General features: G+C 30.0%; 1 protein-coding gene across 1 annotated transcript in view; it reads right to left on the bottom strand.

The window, feature by feature from the left end:
* Nucleotides 1-14075: 14075 nt before the first annotated feature.
* The window catches only part of LOC105228591 (uncharacterized), a 125438-nt gene continuing 124056 nt past the window's right edge, over nt 14076-15457 (bottom strand). The window contains exon 7 of the mRNA XM_019991157.3: nt 14076-15341. Coding sequence (XP_019846716.2) covers nt 14220-15341 — 1122 coding nt within the window. The 3' untranslated portion in view covers nt 14076-14219. The remainder of the gene's footprint in view (nt 15342-15457) is intronic.

The following is a 15457-nucleotide window of genomic DNA, read 5'->3' as shown; positions in this document are numbered from 1 at the left end:
TAATTTCTCATAGATTTTTGAAAGAAAGCTTAATTTCAAAAAAAAAAACTAAAAAAAAAAGATTTTCGATAAAGGTTTAATTGCGAAAAATTTGGAAGTCTGTTTCTTTTTAAATATTTGAAGAGTTGATTTTTATGTTCATTTCAGGTTTAAATTTCGAAACAAGTTTAATGGCGAAAATTTTCGTAATTTGTTTCTTCTTAATTTTTTTAAAAATTGATTTATAATTGGGTTATAACGTTATTTCCTCTTAAAAGAAAACGATTTTCGAAAAAGGTTTAATTTCGAAAAGTTTCGAAGTTTGTTTTTTCTTAAACTTTCTAAAAATTAAATAAAATAAAGGTAATTTCGAAAAAATTTTAATGCGAAAAATTTCGAAGTTGATTTCTTTAATATTTTAAAAGTGGATTTTTAAGTTCAGGTTTTTAAATTTTTAAATAAAAGGTTAACTATTTATTTTTTTGTTTAAGTAGTTTCGGTTTTCTGTGAATTTTCGAACTTTCAACTTATCTGCGCTTATTACTTTGAATGCATTATATTCAAAAATAAAATGTGAAGATAAAACAACAATAACGTTCATATAATTTAAATAAATGCAATTATTTGCTGTTTTCAAATTAAATTACTCCAAAGTGCGTTTTAGTAGCTAAAACTAACCTTAAAATTGAAATCGGATATACATACATACAAACATACACTAAGTGTTGATTAAGAGGCATATGCGGGTAAGGACGAGGTCGATGTGCGCGTGGTAAAGTCTACAAAGTAGTTCCACTTTTTAATTGCTGAGAAAAACTTAAAACGAGATAACACTAACTATGTATATATATATATATACATACATGTACATATATATAGAAATATATATGGCTAATCGATGCATACTATAAATACATATGTATATGTAAATTAGCATATATATTATATAACGATTTCAAGCATATAAGTTACTAATACCCACAACTTGCATACATACATACAAACATAGAAGCATAGAAGAAAAGCAGTTGTAGAAACAAAATATTGAAATAAAAGTAATGAATAAAAATAAAATGGCAAGTGAAAATGAATTTGTTACAAGCGCTGAGTCTGTTGTCGTTGGTTAAAACTTGAATACACAAATAAGAACAAAAATAATAAAAAATAAAAGGCTAATTATTTATTTATATTTTATTATTATAAACAAATATATATGTACTGTGTGTGTGTTTATTCAAAGTAAATAAGTATAAATATTGTTTTTTTACTTTGAATAAATAAACAGTTTTCGAAATAAACAAAAAAATAAAAATAAAAAATTGAAATAAAAATATAAAAAAAATAATTAAATAAGCAAATTCATAGTTCTTTCACAAATACAACTACAAAGAAATAATATGCGCATGTCCAGCAGTGTAAAGGCAAACAATCGAAATAAGTAAGTTTCAATTACAAAAACATAAAGTATGTAAAGCAATAATTTAAGCCTACAACAACTACTGCAGTGTAGTCAGTGTATACATGTTGAATGCAAATGTTAAAGAAAATTATTGAATAAACTCTGCAACATTACACACAATCTGTTAATTTTCTACTTTTTTCTGTTTTTCAGTATTTTAGCTTTTAATATTTTCGAAAATCGTTGTTCAAAGCGTTTCACTGATTTTGTCACACTCTAACTGTGTGTAAACAATTTTATTTAATTGTATCTTACGAATTTTAGTAAACATTTTTTTTTTAATTCTTATAATATTTTCTTCAAAATACATTTTTTATAGTAAAAAAAATATACTCTATATATTTATAGTAAAAAAATGTATTCTTCAAATTTTATTTTATTTTATATTAAATAGAAATCAGCAGTGTTTTAGAGACATTGACATGTAGGCTAGTTTAACTGCTGAACTGAATTGTTTTAATTTTTGACAAGCCGTTTAAATTAAAATAAAAATTGTTTTTCCAAATTTTTAAATGTATTTCAAGAATTTTAGTGAAAATGAAAAAATCCATGTAATTAAATTAAGTAATTAATAAAAAAATTAATTTAATTAAGTAATTAATTAATTTAATTTTGTTTAATTAATTACATAATTTAATTACATGGATTTTTTTAATTTTTAATAAAATTTAATTTGAGTAATTAATGTAACAAAATTAATTAAACAAAATTAAATTAATTAATTACTTAATTAAGTATTTTTAAAAAACTTAATTAATTAATACTTAATTAAGTATTTTTAAAAAACTTAATTAATTAATTAATTTAATTTAATTAATACTTAATTAAGTATTTTTAAAAAACTTAATTAAGTAATTAATTTAATTTAATTTTGTTTAATTAATAACTTAATTTAATTTAAAATTTTAGTGTACTAATTTAACCTTTTAGCATATAATTCATAGAGTTTTCAATTAAATTATTTCATTACATATCGTTTTTAAGCCTTACTTAATTAATTTAATTACTTTAAATTAAAAATGTTATTTAATTAAATAAGTAAACAAATTATTTTGAGCAATTAAATTATTTAATTACATTTTGTGTTTAAAGTTTTACTTAATTAATTTAAATACTTTAATTAATTTAACTAAAAAATGTAATCTAATTAATTAAGTATCAAACTAGTTTGGCCAATTAAATTATTAAATTAATTTCATATTCATTTTCATAAAAATAAAACCTGATTTTAAAAATATATACTTGTATATACATATATTATCTAGCTCCCTGCGGATCGATTTTCGTCTACTTTTAATAAAATTTCGAAATTTTCTCTTAATTTTTAAATATTTATTACTTTTTTATATTTTAAGTTAAATTTTCTTCAGCTTAACCCAGGAATAACCCCACTGCAACAGCAAAACCATTGACAGCTAAACATCTACAACAACAAAAACAACAACATGCTATAAAAATTAATATAAGAACAAGTCCCAGTCAAAAAAATTTCTAGCCAACTCGACTTTTAAGGTCGCCTCAGAATGTGTACGTTGATTCCGTAGCGGAAAAGTATGCAACTGACAGCTGAGTTGAATGGAGAGCAACATATTGACAGTACGTCCTCAACCGGAGAAGTATGCGGTAGACTATTTCTCAACTTTTTCATCTGGCAACGTATTCAGTTGACATTTGACGTTGGAGATCATTAAGAACAGCTGATTTTTGTTTACTTAGGCAACGTATACCTTGTGGCCTACCTACACAATACGTACACCCCGTCATTCGTATACTTATCCGTCTTTAACGAACAAATACCTTTTCTGTCGCAGCCTTTAACCAGAGAATAAAAATGGCAATAATAATTCGTGTGAGCGTGAGAGAGATCTCCGCAGTAAGCAGAAGAATTTGAAAAGTTCCAGTTGTGGCTCATATTATGTGAAAGTCTATGATAATGTTTTCAACTACTTTGTATAAATTATTATAAGGAAGAAGGAAGACAGAGCGCGAGAAAGAGCAAGATATATAAAGAGAGCGAAAGCTGGATAGTGGAAGACAGAAGACAGATACCGAAAAAGATAACAATATTTATACAAGAGTGCTTTTAGCAATATTTTAGTCAGACTTAGCGAGAAAATCAGTTAAGCGAAGGCGACACGTTTATTTAAAATCAGCAAATTTAAAGCTTTTTATATTTATTTAATTTAATTTATGCTTAATTTTGTACTTCTGAAATAGCCATAACAAAACTGCAACGAAGCTGAAAAATGTTTATGCTGTGCTTAATTATTTTTGAAAAAAAAAATCGCTAACCCTCAATACCTTAAAATCATTAATTTACGCTACAAGACTATCAGGTCATAACCTTCGATGTAAATTAAAATAAATTACAAATGATTACTTAAAACACCAATTTTGCATGAATTAATTGTATATTAAAGAATAAAATATTATAAAATTAGTATTTTTTTTGAAAAATATTAATGTATTGAAAAAAATCATTAAAATCCAGTGCGTGTGAACTCAGTGTAATGAAATAATATGTACTCGTAGCTTAATTTAAAACTAAAAATATATTACAAAATATAAATTACGCACTTGAAAAGGTTAAGTAGTTAAAACAAAAAAAAAACTAAAAAAAAATATTTAAAAAAACACTGAAATTATTCCGAAGAATTTCTTTTCGATTGTAGTGCCTTTTTTGTCCACTTAACTAACCTTAAAGATTAAATCACTTGTTATGCATACCTGTTTAGTATATTATAAGCAAATCACTATAACTAGTTTTACTTTTAGTTAAAAACTAAAAAAAAAACACAAACTTTTATGAAGATCTCTGGAAATTGGGTTTAAGTTGCGTTAAACTTAAAAGTAACTATAGAATGATATAATAATATATATAACTATATAATAGTAATATAGTAATAACATTAAAGTCACAAAATCATAATAATATTATTAAATTATAATAAAATATTTAAATATTTATATAATAAAAATGAAAATGTTTGTTTTTTATAAAAAATATATATATATATTTTAAATATATTTTTTTATTTAATTTTTTTTTGTTGTTATTTATTTTATTTTTAATTTCAATTTAATTTTAAATAAAAAAAGTAGATTTATTTTAAAACTAATTTTTCATCCATACACAAATACATATATGTATATTCAATTTATAATTTAATTTTCATGCATTTTCTTCTTCAAAATCTATGTCGTTCACTTTAAAGTAACACTCCTTGACCACAATACACTAGTGCCAATGTTTTCTCCAATCCTCCAAACAGTTGTTAAAGTGAATTTTCGGAATGGCCTTCAATGCGCTTAGTGATTCACATTTAATGTCTTTAACTGACTCAAAACAGTTTTCCCGGAGTGGTCGTTTGAGTTTGCTGACGCCAGAAGTCAAACGGAACTAAATCAGGCGAATGCGGTGGTTGCGGCACGATATTTGTTGAAAATTTGGCGAATAACTCACGAAGAATCAATGCAGTGTACAACGGTGTATAATCGTGGTGCAAAAACCAAGAGTTGTCGGCCCATAATTCCGCATAACACTCAAATAGTATTCCTTGTTGACAGTTTGGCCGGTCGGCGGTCGGATGGAATGCGGATTGCACTCGATAATCGAAGAAAACTTTGAACACAAGCTTAATTTTTGACCTGCTCTGACATGGTTTTTCAGCTTCGCCTCACCGTTGTTACGATATTCGGCCGATTGCTTGTCTGTTTTCGGGGCGTAAGTATAGATATGGGAGAGTTCTCTCCTCCAAAAGTTCAAAATTATAAATTTTTTCCATCATAAGTGACATTCTGCGAAGAATAGTACTTTGAGTTGCCAGTAGAAAGTTTTATAGTACTCGACATTCTGTCAAAAAAGTACGCGTCATTGTAATTTAAATTCACTGTGTAAATGATATTCCAAGCAAAATGTATTTTTCTAAGTTGGTAGGACTGAAAATATTAAAAAAGTGAATGATATAGTGCTTGAAAATCGTCAGGCAGGTGTTAGAGAGATGGCAAGAGAGCTCGACATCTCTCGCGACTCCGTTTAAATGGGTTTGGTAGATAGTTTGGGTATGAAACACGTTCTTGCTCGACTTGTCCCGATAAAGCTGAATTTGTATGAAAATGAGTACCGTAAACAGGTTTCTTTTGACAAGCTTGATCGTGCGAGTTCTAATACCCACATGACATGCAAGCATGCAAGGGTTTGGAGGACTGGAAAAATCATTGGCTTTAGTATATTATAATTACATCTGGTGGGGATTACTTTGAAGGCGAAAAAATTGATATTGATAAAAATTAAATATTTTGGGTTTTATTTATAATTTATTTTTTGTCACAATGCATTACTATTTTTTTTGTTATAAACTTCTTTTAATTTTCCCTTTTTATAAAAATATGTTTTTATTATTTTATATTCTATTTAAGATTTTAGATTTTCTTTATTTCTCTTTAAAATTTTACTTTTATAAAAATCAAAGTTTTTTTTACAAAGATATTGTCTTATGCAAGCAGCTTTTTTAATAATAATTAATGTATTTTTTCAAAATCAAAAATAAAACTTTTTTGAAAATTTAATTTTGAAAATTTTTCTTTTTTTTGGTTTTAAAAAAATTTATTTATTTATTAAAAAAACAAATTTTTTCAAAATTAAATTTTCAAAATATTTTAATTTATTTATTTTTTCTAAAACAAAAAAAAAAAATTTTTTCAAAATTAATTAAATTTCAAAAAAATTTAATTTTCATTATTACTACTTTTTTTTATAAACTTCTTTTCAAAATTAAATTTTAAAAAATTTTAATTTTTATTATTTTATACTCGTATTTTTTAAAAAATTATATTTTCAAATTAATTCTCTTTAAAATTTTTACTTTATTTTTTTTTATAAAAATTTTATTTTTTTAAATTTTCAAAAATTTTAATTCATTTATTTTTTCAAAATCAAAAAAAAAAAATTTTTGAAAATTAAATTTTCAAAAAATTTTAATTTATCTATTTTTTCAAAACCAAAAAAAAATTTTTCAAAATTAAATTTTCAAAAAATTTTAATTTGTTTATTTTTCAAAACCAAAAAAAAAAAATTTTTCAAAATTAAATTTTCAAAAAATTTTAATTTTAAATTTCAAAAAATTTTAATTTTTCACATTCTTTTTCTATATTTAAAAATTTTTATTTAAGTTTTCTTATTTTACTTTTTAAATTTTTATTTAATAAACTTGAATTAAAAAAGTCAATTACATTAAAAAAAACAAATAAATCCTAAATTTCCATTTTTCTTTTTCAGAATTTAGATATTATGCCAAAAACCGAAAAAATAATTTTTTATAAGTTAATATTATCAGAAAGTAAATTAATTATTAAATTTCCATTTTTTTTCAAAATTTACATTTTTTCTCAAATACCGAAAAAAAATATTTTTTTTTCATATTTTACTCAGATTATATTTACTAATAAAAATAACTGTTGTATATTGCCGATTGGTGTTAATTTGGTAAATAAATAAATAAATATATTTAATCTGATTATATTAAATTAAAATAAAAATTTAAATAAAAATATATAAAAAACTATTTTTTTTTTGTTTTTGAGAAAAAATCTAAATTTAACCTTTTAACTAATTAAGTACAGTTGTGAATTATCATTTAAAATTTATTTATAAATATAATAATAATAAACGGCAATGATTATAACAGAATCAATAATAACAAAAGCATTAATAATAACAATTTAGAAATCAACAAAAGAACGCGCATTGAAATTTTGTATTGAGAATCATTTGTTGGTGACATAAAATACACGAAATTTAATAAAAATTAAAAAAAATATTAAAAAAAAAAATGTAATGATTTAAAATTTTGCGCCATCAAAAATAAACCAAATATAAAACCGATTATTTCAACGGCTAAACTATTTTGTTAACAAACACACAACTCACAAAAATGTCTATGAAAATTTAAAATATTTCGAAAGATCATTATATTTTGTTTAAATACTTTATAAAGTCTTTCTTACGAAATAAAAATGCAAAGAAGTAGTTTAAAACTCACAAGAAACAAACTCTCATTCAAAACTAATGCAAAAACCAACAACAAATTGTTAATACATACATAATAAATGAGGGTATACATAAAAATACAAAATTTTAAATTTAAGCAACAAATGTTAAACAACAACAAAAGTACTACGAAAAAGAAAAACAAAATATTATAAAATGCGATAAAAACATATAAAAGTCGAAAACAATATTTATGAAAGAAGAAAACAGTACATATTTACAAATAGTGATTATAAATTACCTATGAATGAATAATAAAAAAATTATAACATTAAATTTCAATCAAAATACTACACTAACGACGGCTGACTTTTGATTTTGTTATTGTGTGGTAATTCTCTTAGTGGATTTGCGACATACTTTGAAAGTTTTAAAACCAAAATTCAAGCGCTATAACAATTTTTTATTAAATTTTAACTTAAAATTGCTGTTAAATAGAGTTTCTAGTTGTCTCTCTCGAGAGTTTTGCTTAAAGAAAAATATTTTTTAGGTTGAACGTCTGATAATGGTGTTATTCTGCTTACCCTGCATGATCTGTTTGCGTCTTTGGCATCATTTTATGCTATTATAATAGCAAAAACAGAGCCGGGCAGGTCTTCTTATTTATTAGCGTAGACACCGCTTATTCGATTATAGCCGGTTACAACAGCTTTTCGCTGTTTGGCGTCAATTGGGAATTCTAAGATAGTCAGGTTCTGCTCTACTTAGACTTTCCAACAGAATGGATATCTTGCCCTTCTTCTGCTTTCCCCGGCGGCGAAAAGCTCGGCCTCCCCCGATTTGCTGTCCTTCACACGGGTAATTGCTTTTCGAACTTCTTCATAGTCGTGCGCTTCATCGTCATCGATTGGGGAATCGGGTTTACCATCTCCTGGTGTTATACTTTCACTGACATTCAGCAGGTTGAAACCGAAGAGGCTGAATTTAAAGACCGTTGTGCCAAAGATCCCTTCACCACCCCGTCGTTAAAGACACCAAGCACGATTTTGACAACGTGGTGGGACATGTCTCAAAGGCGCACTCACATCATTCTTCTCTTCTGTCGGGGCGTGGTCGAAAATCAGCGATATGTTGAAGAATTTCGTTTTGATGTGGATCGTGACTCGACCTTAGTCTGGGTGAATGCAAGGAATCGGCGATAGAGTATCTTTCCTACCACGAATCCCACATCCAATTTGCGCTTCTTTATATGACCACTGTAGGAAATGTTACACGTCTCAGTACTTGTCCCGTCCATCGAACTCCTTGGATGCTGGTGATGTCAGCTTTTACTCTTACGAAGACATCAACCAGCTGGGCAGAGGCATCTACCTAATTAAATCGTAATCCTTAGTGATTGTGATCAAAAGAGGGTTATCGCATTCGCAGCTGTTTTCTTTCTTTAGTTGTCGGTACGTGGCGGGTCCCAAATCTAGTGGGGAACCTTGGGCAGGCATGTTTCGACTTCTCACTTTAGCTCGCTCTCAACCTGATGCTTTTTGGATACCCAGAGGATACTTGCTCTAAGACCGGAAGTCGTGAGCTGCTTGAGTCATATATAAAAGAATCATTTCTGGCTACACCCCAGTAAATGGAACTTTTCTGATTTGATTGAAGATATATCTACACAAAGCTCTATGACGTATTAGGGCGTACTACCAAAATCTAAGAATCTACCTTTATAGGTTATACACAAAAAGCTTTGAGTCAAGCGCAAAGATTTTGAAATTTGTGACATAGCCTTAAAAAGAGATAATACTATGTGGTGAAATTTTTACCTATAATAAATTTTAATTTAATCCTAAAGCTTTATAGCAGAGGTGATACACAACCATAAATGAAATCTTTAACGACGAAATTTTACATAAAATCCTTAGCAATTTTACTAAGTGAAAATTGAAAATTGGCGCAAAAAGCTTTCGTAGTGAGCTTTCTGGAGCTTTATAAACATATCCATCGCAAATTTAGTTTGTGATGATTTTTTTAATAATTTTGGTTCAACTGCTTGAAAGCTTTTTTGAAAGCTCTAGGGGCTATGCTTTAAGTTCTGTTACTTGGTATACACTGTATATTGCACTGCTAGCTTAATCCTGTATGTGCTTTCCTTACAATTCCTTTAAAGCACAAACGCGAGCTTTCTAGTTTCTAAATTAAACACTTTTATTTGAAAGCTTTCTGCTCTCTGATGTAATTATACATACCGTTGCAGCTTAACAGCACTGTTCTCTCAGTTGAGCTCTCACGTTTTCTTTATGTAAAATAAACCTTGAAAGCTCATGAAAGTAAACTTTTCCCGTCAGTTGAGCTTTTAAATTCATTACCATGCTATTTTTAGCATTACTGATTGCCTGAAGCGCAGAAATTAGTTGTCTTTGTACTTTGTTTTGCTGTTCCATGCAATTTTACTTCCAGAATGAAACAATTTACTGCGTTTATTATTATTATTTTTTTTTTATTTCATACATTTTTGTTGTAGTTGCTTTTAATAGTTACTTTCTGTCACTTACAGTAATTTTGCTTACAGTTAACAAATATTTCTTTTATCAGTGTACTTTACAACTACAAAATAATTAACTCAGCGTAAATTCTAGTACATTTCCAAACACCAATTAATATTTGCTCCAAACTTTTCATTTTTTGATTTGTTAAAAATTTATATTTTCTATATTAAGTGCATAAGTACCTTTGATAGCAGCGTATTACTGCTACATTAGGCGCTGCCTAAAGGTATACTACCATATATTTTTATAGCATACTTTTTGGCGCGCACATTATTTTATAATTTCTATTTAAATTTCATAGTTTTCATTGTTTGTGCCACACAGTTATTTATATATTGTTTTTTTTTACACAATATTATCTTTATATAATAAATTCTTTTATAGCTTTCGAGCCGTTTTTTCATTATATTTTAAAATTTTTACTCAATATATTATATATTAACTAACTTTACAATAATGTCAGCAGAAGTCCAGCTTCCTATAGTCAACAGTTAATAACATGTATGTATATATTTTATATATTTATTTTCTAAACCTTGTTTAAACTAGTAGTAGTTATGGTATACGTTTAGGCGCACAATTCAACACACATATACTTATGCTATCATTAATGCGAATTTTGCATCATTACTTTATTTATTGTAATTTTTGATTTTTATTTACCATATATTGTTTTTCAGCATAAAGTATCTGTTACCAATACTTTTATAACAAGTTTTTTTTATTTTTTGATGAGGAGTTCAAAACACTTTTTGTGGTTGTCCTGGGTACCTTTTTCCCATTAGGATGGTAGGTATTAAATAAGTTGTCATCGACGTCATCTAACGGCAGGCCTAGGAAACGTGCTGTTTCATTGGAGTCGGACCAAAAGGAGAAGGTTCAGATGAGTAGGGTTAGCAGGGCATGCAAAGACGTGGCTACTGTCATGTGAGGGCTCATTGCACGTTGGACATATGTTTTATATGTCAGGGTCTGGATAAATAGGAGTTTAACCTGCTATCGTATCCAGAATAAAGCTACGCAAGGGCCACTCTTGTTTCTCACGGCGACTGGAGCTCTTCGTCTGCAATGGGTATTGGTTTGACTCCAAGTACGCCATTCACTGAGAGAGAGTCGATGAAGGTGTTAATGGCTCCACTTTGAAGCGTGGTCAGTACATGTCTGAAGTTAGTTGAGTTCTAAGTCTGGTCATCGAAAGCATCCCAGCAGAAACTGCTTGCGGAAGTGTTCATTATGCTCCTTAACTGGGAGTAAACGCACTATGCAGATGTTCGACGGAATACGTCAAGAGGTATCCTGTCGTGATCCAGAGTGCAGTGTTTTGACATGCTTGCAGCTTCCTCGTCTGCGTTTCACTGCATCCAGGCGACCATATTGGTGCGGCGTAATTAAGGACCTGCTAGCCGATTTCCTTATATGTTGTCAACAACATTTTTTTGTCCTTTCCCCATGCGCTGCCGACTAGCGACTTGAGGATTTTGTTGCGGCTCTGTACTTTTGCGGTATTAGCGGTCGTATGAGAAGTAAAGAAGCACAGGCTGTTGGAAGTTACACCCAAAATTTTAGGGTTATTGACAGTCGGCATCTTAACGTCATCGACTATAATATTAAGGTCAAGTCTGTACTTCTTCGTACAGTTTGTGAATATGTGAAGAATTTAGTGGGGGATAGTGTTAAGTTCCGTGCATCGAGGAAGCGGTAAAGGTCGGCTATTTACGTTTGAGAACATGCCATGGATCAATCTCCACAACAACCGGTTCTACTTTAAAGGAATTGAACCGGATTTTATATGTCCAAGAGCTGTTATTTTGGAGATCTAACCCTGTTTAGATCGTTAAGTCTTAGTACAAAACTGTCTTCTCTCTTGCTTCTAAATTTTTTTAATAATTAAAAAAATGCCTTTGCAAAACTTCCTAGGCCTGAGAATCCGAATTTTATCAAGTTGTCGGAGATATTCCTTATCCTCAATAAACGAAGTTTTGATGTCTCCATAAAAGTCGATCAAATAACACGAAATTGTTCTTTTTTGTGAACTTTAATTTCCAAAATTAATTAGAAAATTAAGACTAGTTTGTTCAGTTATGAAGATCTATGGCAAATTGTTTTGTGTTGTAATTTTCATGCCACATTTTCGCCTTCAGCATATTTTTTGTTATTAGGCATCATGCGTATATGTAAAGCTATTTCCTGTAGGATTTGCTGTAAAATATATTAACCGATATGTACGTAAGTTTGCTAGTCCTTGTAACACTGAAACCGTACTTTATAACAATAGTTATATATACATATATGCTCCAATAGTGTCTAGATGTTGCATATGACCTCTTATACCTAGTACCATATTTACCACTATTTATTATTTATGTACTATTTTTATTTGCAATTATTATTCTAAATGTGACTTTATTCGTTATTCATATATCATATGATATATTCATAACATATATCAAAGTTTTGGAACTATTTACTATTTACACAAAGGTAACGTTTTTCTTATTATTCATAGTGTATTTTTTAGAAAAAATAACTTATCGAAATTGTTTACATACATTTATTTTGTGCTCCTAAGTCTTACACTAGTTTAACTGTTTAGTTTTCATGTTTTCAGTATGGTCATAACTTAGTTTTCAAGTTCCTTCTATGAAAATTGCAGAGTTGTCAGTTCTCCAAAATTGTTTTAACTTGTTTTCTTTTAAGCTATGTTCTTCATACTAATCAAAATTTATTTTAGCTTTACATTTAGAAACCTTTTCTCTATTTTTGGACTCGTTAACTTAGCTCTTATAAAAAATGGTGCTCAATACAATTTGTGTGTCACATTCTACTGAATTATCAAACATGTTTGTATATTTTGGTAAATATTTCCTATTTAGGAACGAGTGTCAAACTTGTTGAGACCACTTTTAATCTCTACAGAGTTTGCTTTTTTTGTTTTCATTTGTTCAAGACCGACTTATGCATTTAGAGTCCATGCTATTTGGTAAACAATAAAATCTTTAATATATGCTAGTTTATTTTATATACAATCATACATTGTTTCAGGCAAATTAATACATTTTTTAAGGTGAGAGTAAGTTGGAGGGTAGCGCATCTTCTTGTTTAGCGGCCAAACAATCTCTTGCTGTATCTTTTTCTATAGAAAAATTAATATGGATAGCATAAAAGTTCAAAACGGTGAACTAAAGTTTTTCCTCTTTAATTCTTAAACAATTTCGTTTAACTTTTCTTTTATCTTGAAAGGTCGAACTTGAAACCATGTCTGCTCTGTGGTTTTGAAACAAATTAAATTTTTTGAATCATATTTAAAAATTGTTTTCAAAATATTTTTGTTGCAGCTAGAAATCAATCAATGTGAGAACTGCGAATGCTTTGAAGAAACGTCTTAATTCCATAATCTTCATAAAAGAGGTTTCGCCTCAAACAGCGCAAATTTTTTTTAGTTTGGTTTGACAAGTCTTAAGATCATTTATTTGGGAGGCAATATACTAACTAACGTTCAATATGAATACCTAATGTGTGGTTAGTTTTACGATGATTTCTAGGAGTTGTTGTCCGGTTCCCTTCCAGTTATGTAGATCCCACTGACGTGGCATATGCCCGGCTATGTAAAACTATTCTTAAACTTAAGGAATATATAATTTTAACTTTGTAAGCGAGCAAAATAATTCTAGATCTACTATATAATCGTATTCACTTTCGTGAGAGATCTCAGAAATTCATGTTCTTGTTTATGGTTTTGTAGTTTTGAACTTTAGTTGTGAGATCGTGTCTTCCATTATGTTTCAGGAACTTCGAGTTCAAGTCTTTTGATTTTCTTTCCCGAAATAAATATTAAGCACTGCGCCCTCGCATGAGTTGCCTCTCTTGCCCTTGTGCCGTGCAGTTGGACTCAATAAATTGCATGTTTTTATTTTATTCTATTCTTAATATGATCGGTTTCATATAGTTACTTTAACAAATAATTTGTTTTCAAATTCCTTATCTTAGTTTATTTGTAGCTTAAGGTTAGAAATTTAAGTATTTTATAGATTTCCTTCCTGATGATCCAAAAAAATGCAATCTCCCTTTGACATTTCTTACTTTCTACCTTTCTCAAAACATTTTCTTTTTTGTATGTATTCCTTCTTATTAAAATCTATACTCTTTCTCTCTTTTCTCTCTCTTATTCTCTTTCAAAAGAGCGAATATTCCTCTGCTAAGTACCTCACTTTGTTTGCCGTTTCTTGTGAAACATGCCGCGCAGAAATGAGAATCACACATGTGAGGAATGAGGGTGATGCTCATCGACGTTAGGCGTCTCTTCCACCACGCTTGAATCTGGCTCCACTTTTTCTTCATCTTCCGCTTCATCATTTGCTGCTTCATCTTGTGACTGCTTTATATCTTCCTCTGGTTCCACAGACTCTACAATTTCCTGCTCTTTTTTGTCTGACACCTCTTGCGGTTCCTCGACCGTTTCTTTTTCAATGCTCTCCGCTACATGTGAATGTATTTGCACTATATGCACTTGCTCCAACTCTTCACCGTCATGCGGTAAACTCTCTTCGGTGCTTAGCGTTGCTTTCGCCGCTTCTGCCTCTGTTTGCTCTTCGATTTCCTCGTCCAAATCTTTAGCTAATGTTTCGCTGCGCACAAGCTTGCGCTTGCTGCTGGCAGCTGGCGCAGTAGTTGGCCCTGCTGCCTCCGGTATTGGCAAACGTATCTCATCGTCTACCGATTCGATGCGATCAAGTTGTTTCGGATGCGCGCTGAGCCGTCCATTGCCATCTTTGCGTGGTGTGGTTCCCGTTATGCCGGACGTCGCCGTGATAGCGCCGCTTTTTGTTTTGTTGCCATTACGTTTACCAGCCGGCACATCGTCTAGCGCAAGTCGTTCCACTCTGTGCTCCACTCGAGGCTCTTCGACATGCACCAGCACGAAGGGCAACTTTAGTGACAGTTCGCCACCCATGCCACTCAAAGTCAATTTGACCTTCACATAGTACGATACATAAATGGCGAAGACGTTGCGGTCGTCGCCCACAACGCCGGACACACCGTGTCCATGATAGCCGCTGGGTTGCGGTATGCCCACAGCCGGACTGGGGCAAGGGTTAATGGCCTGTCCGGGCGCAAGTATAAGATTTGGTGAGCGTATCGCTGAGGCAGCAATGACGCCGGTGATCTCTTCGGGCTCTGTGCTGCGCTGCAGAGTGTCTTCGAGCGCTATCCAGTTTTTCGTTTGACCACGTTGTGGCTTTAGTATGATTGTGGTGTTCATCGTGCTGCCGGGCGCTACTGTGCGGTCCACGGGCGAGGTGTCCGAGTCGGCGACAATATTTTTGAATTTCCCATTGTTGAACATACAGACGTCGACATGTTGAATGGCGCACACCTTGAAAGAGAAGAGGACAAAAGTTCGTGGTTGATTAAAATGTTTGAGAATCTTAATTTTAAGCTAAAAGATGATTCTCAAAGTGGAGGGGCCAATTATTTCAAAAAATATCATGT

This window comes from Bactrocera dorsalis, chromosome 4 (genome assembly GCF_023373825.1).
Source record: "Bactrocera dorsalis isolate Fly_Bdor chromosome 4, ASM2337382v1, whole genome shotgun sequence".
NCBI classification, from domain to species: domain Eukaryota; kingdom Metazoa; phylum Arthropoda; class Insecta; order Diptera; family Tephritidae; genus Bactrocera; species Bactrocera dorsalis.
Note: the sequence above shows the minus strand (reverse complement) of the source record. Positions and strands in the feature narration are given on the sequence as shown.